Source organism: Triticum aestivum, chromosome 6A (genome assembly GCF_018294505.1).
Source record: "Triticum aestivum cultivar Chinese Spring chromosome 6A, IWGSC CS RefSeq v2.1, whole genome shotgun sequence".
NCBI classification, from domain to species: Eukaryota; Viridiplantae; Streptophyta; class Magnoliopsida; order Poales; family Poaceae; genus Triticum; species Triticum aestivum.
In genome coordinates, this window is record NC_057809.1 from 11703333 (window position 1) to 11706352 (window position 3020).

General features: G+C 42.5%; 1 protein-coding gene across 1 annotated transcript; it reads left to right on the forward strand.

Annotated features, from left to right (window-relative positions):
- Nucleotides 1–647: 647 nt before the first annotated feature.
- On the forward strand, nucleotides 648–1331 carry LOC123131587 (agamous-like MADS-box protein AGL80). The gene has a single exon (XM_044551247.1). It carries the CDS (start codon nucleotides 648–650, stop codon nucleotides 1329–1331), a length of 684 nt encoding a protein of 227 aa, XP_044407182.1.
- Nucleotides 1332–3020: the final 1689 nt, after the last annotated feature.

Sequence of the window (3020 nt, forward strand, 5' to 3'; positions counted from 1 at the left end):
ATTTGTCATAAACTTGGAAATAAATAATACAATTATTATTGCCTCTAGGCTATTTTTGCAACATCATTATCAAGGCAAATACATATGCGATACAAACATAATCATTTGCAGACGGTCAAGGAAAAATGTCCTTCAAATAGTTAGCTTAAGTTCCGGGCTGCAGTTTGTCTGTGCGCCAATGGTGCAACAGGTCATCTAGTAGGAGTGATACTTCATGGATATTTCCTTAACATTTTCAAAAAGGAATGGACACTCGATGTGATTATCTATATTTTCAATAAACATTCAACTTAGGATAACATTAAATTAAAAAATTGGCAATATCTTGCTAAAATAGGAATGTCCTACTAGTAAAGATGCATGTAGAAACCTTACATATATGTTCTCCTTCGATCTACAAGAAATTTTGTATTGATTGACGAAATCTACGGTTTTAGGAAGTAAATCTAAAATTTTAAATGGACACCAAATTTACAGCTGGCCACAATTAAGATCAGCCTCCAGATCTATCAGATCCTCCATTGGCATGGTTATAGCGTCCTCATCCTCGTAGATCCTCCACTATAAATCCACGCCACATACTTTCGTTTTCAACTCACCCAAACAAGCAATTTTCCTTCATTTGCAGATTTTTCCCTCACTTGACAATGGCTCGCAAGAAGGTGGCCCTTCGGTACATCCGCAATAACTCGGCGCGGCGCAATGCCTTGAAGAAGCACACTAAGATCCTGATGAAGAAGGCGGGCGAGGTGGCCGCCATGCCCGATGCTAAGGCATGTGTGGTCGTGTATGGCGAGGGCATGGCGGTGCCAGAGGTGTTCCCATCCCATGGCGAGGCAGTGGCTATCCTGAATCAGTTCAAGAGCATGCAAGAGGCGGCACGGCTAAAGAAGACGATGGACCAAGAGAGCATCCTCCGTGAGCGTATCGTACAGCTCCAAGAGCAGGTCCAGAAGGCTAGACGCGAGGAGCAGGACGAGCACACCAAGATTCTCCTGTATAAGGCCTTAAAAAGTGGCCAATTCCCAGACAACATCGAGGAGCTCACAGCCCTGGGCTCGAAGGTGGACTCTATCCTCAAGAGCCTGAGTGAATGCACCACAAAAATGAGTGGGCAGCCACCAGTCGACCAAGCCCAGGTACCATACGTCACCAATGGCAGGGGCATGGGGCCTCCAATTATGTATCTGGCACCACCACAGCAACAGGAGGGTTGTCTTAACACTATGAGGTTCGAAAGGGCCCCTACCACCGTGATCTACGATGGTGACAATACTTGTGGCTATGACGGCAACAATGATGTCTTCTCTCGTGGCCACATGAATATGTAAGCTGGTAGATGAACTCTACATGTAGCGCATGACTAGCTACATGGTCCTCATCTCTTTTAATTTAGTTTTGGCATGGCCAATAAGATGCATGGATGGCATCGTCAATAAGATGAGACATTCGGTCTCAATCTTGCTCTTTGAGCAAAGACAATTTTATTTTACTCTTTTAAATTTTTATTATGGATATCCCCCATGCTCTATTTGTTTTATCAGTTGGTTGCAACTTTTAGGTTGTACCTACTCTTTATGTCAACATATTTTGTCAAGCATGCTTTTGCTCGAGCAAAATGATTTTTTTCCTCTTAGTATTGCATCAAACGATCCAACCATGCATGAAGTGCTACCTCCCAGTTTTGGCATACCTTGATGCACATCGCCTATACAAAACCATAATGATTCTAGGAAAACTAGAGCACATTAATTGTTTGATGCAAAAAGTCTCATGTACTAAAAGATTTATGATGCTACATTTCATTTTAAGAAAATGTAGGTATGACATTGAGCGCCAGGATAATGGCTTCTACATCCTCAATATTTTTTGGCAAGTTTCAAAACCAGGTGATTGTGTCAACCAGTTTCATCATCAATCGGGTCTCGGGCCACCCCTGAGAGGGCATTGTGTTTGATCTATACTCAAGCTACTATGAGAACCCCGAACTCTATCGGGTGCATGTTGTGATAGAACATCGTACATATGAATCCACTCCGGGCATTGGTGTGATAACCCACAAGTATAGGAGATCAATTGTAGTTTTTTCGATAAATAAGAGTGTCAAACCCAAGGAGGAGCCAAAGGTAGAATTTATATTCCCTCCAAGTTCTATCGACCACCGATACAACTCTACACACACTTAAAATTTGGTTTACGTAGAACAAGAAAAAAACTAGTAGTACTTTGTAGTGTAAAGGGATAGGTTTACAAGATAATAAAGAACATGAAAATAAAAGTTAGGTGTTGTTTTACTAAAAGTACAATTAGGTTAGTATAGCGAGTGTGGAAAAGTGGTGGTAGGATTTGCGGAATTGTCCCTAAAGCAATTGCCTAAGTTACTAGACTGATAGCAAGTTTTTATGTGGGAGAGGCCACCGCTAGCATGTCATCCCTTACTTGGAATTCTATGCACTTATGATTGGAACAATTAGCAAGCATCCGCAACTACTAAAGTTCATTAAGGCAAAACCCAACCATAGCATTAAGATATATTGGTCCCCCTTCAGTCTTGTATTTTCTATGGTAGGAAGAAGCTTCTGTCACTCTTGCCCTCTAATGCATAGTCCTATCAACATACAACTAACCCTAAGGTCTGATCCACACGCGCGTTCATATGATGAGCACCAAAGGACAGCAACATAACCACAAGCAAATTAAACCAATCATAGCAATTCACCAATTACCTCAATGGACAACAAAAATCTACTCAAACATCATAGGATGGCAACACGTCATTAGATAATAATATGAAGCATAAAGCACCATGTTCAAATACGGGTACCGCGGGTTGCGGGAGAGTGGACCGCTGAATATAGATGAGGGAAGGTGATGGAGGTGTTGATGAAGATGACGGGGTTGTTGGAGTAGATCGCTGTCACACGAACACGATGATTGCCCCGGCGGTGTTCCGGTGCCGCTGGGAGAGAGGGGAGAGAGCCCCCCTCCTTCTTCTTCTTCTTCTTTGCCCTCCCCCTAGA

What these genes read in the sequence shown, in the direction of transcription:
- LOC123131587 (XM_044551247.1), top strand. Translation starts at nt 648, where the DNA reads ATGGCTCGCAAGAAGGTGGCCCTTCGGTACATCCGCAATAACTCGGCG.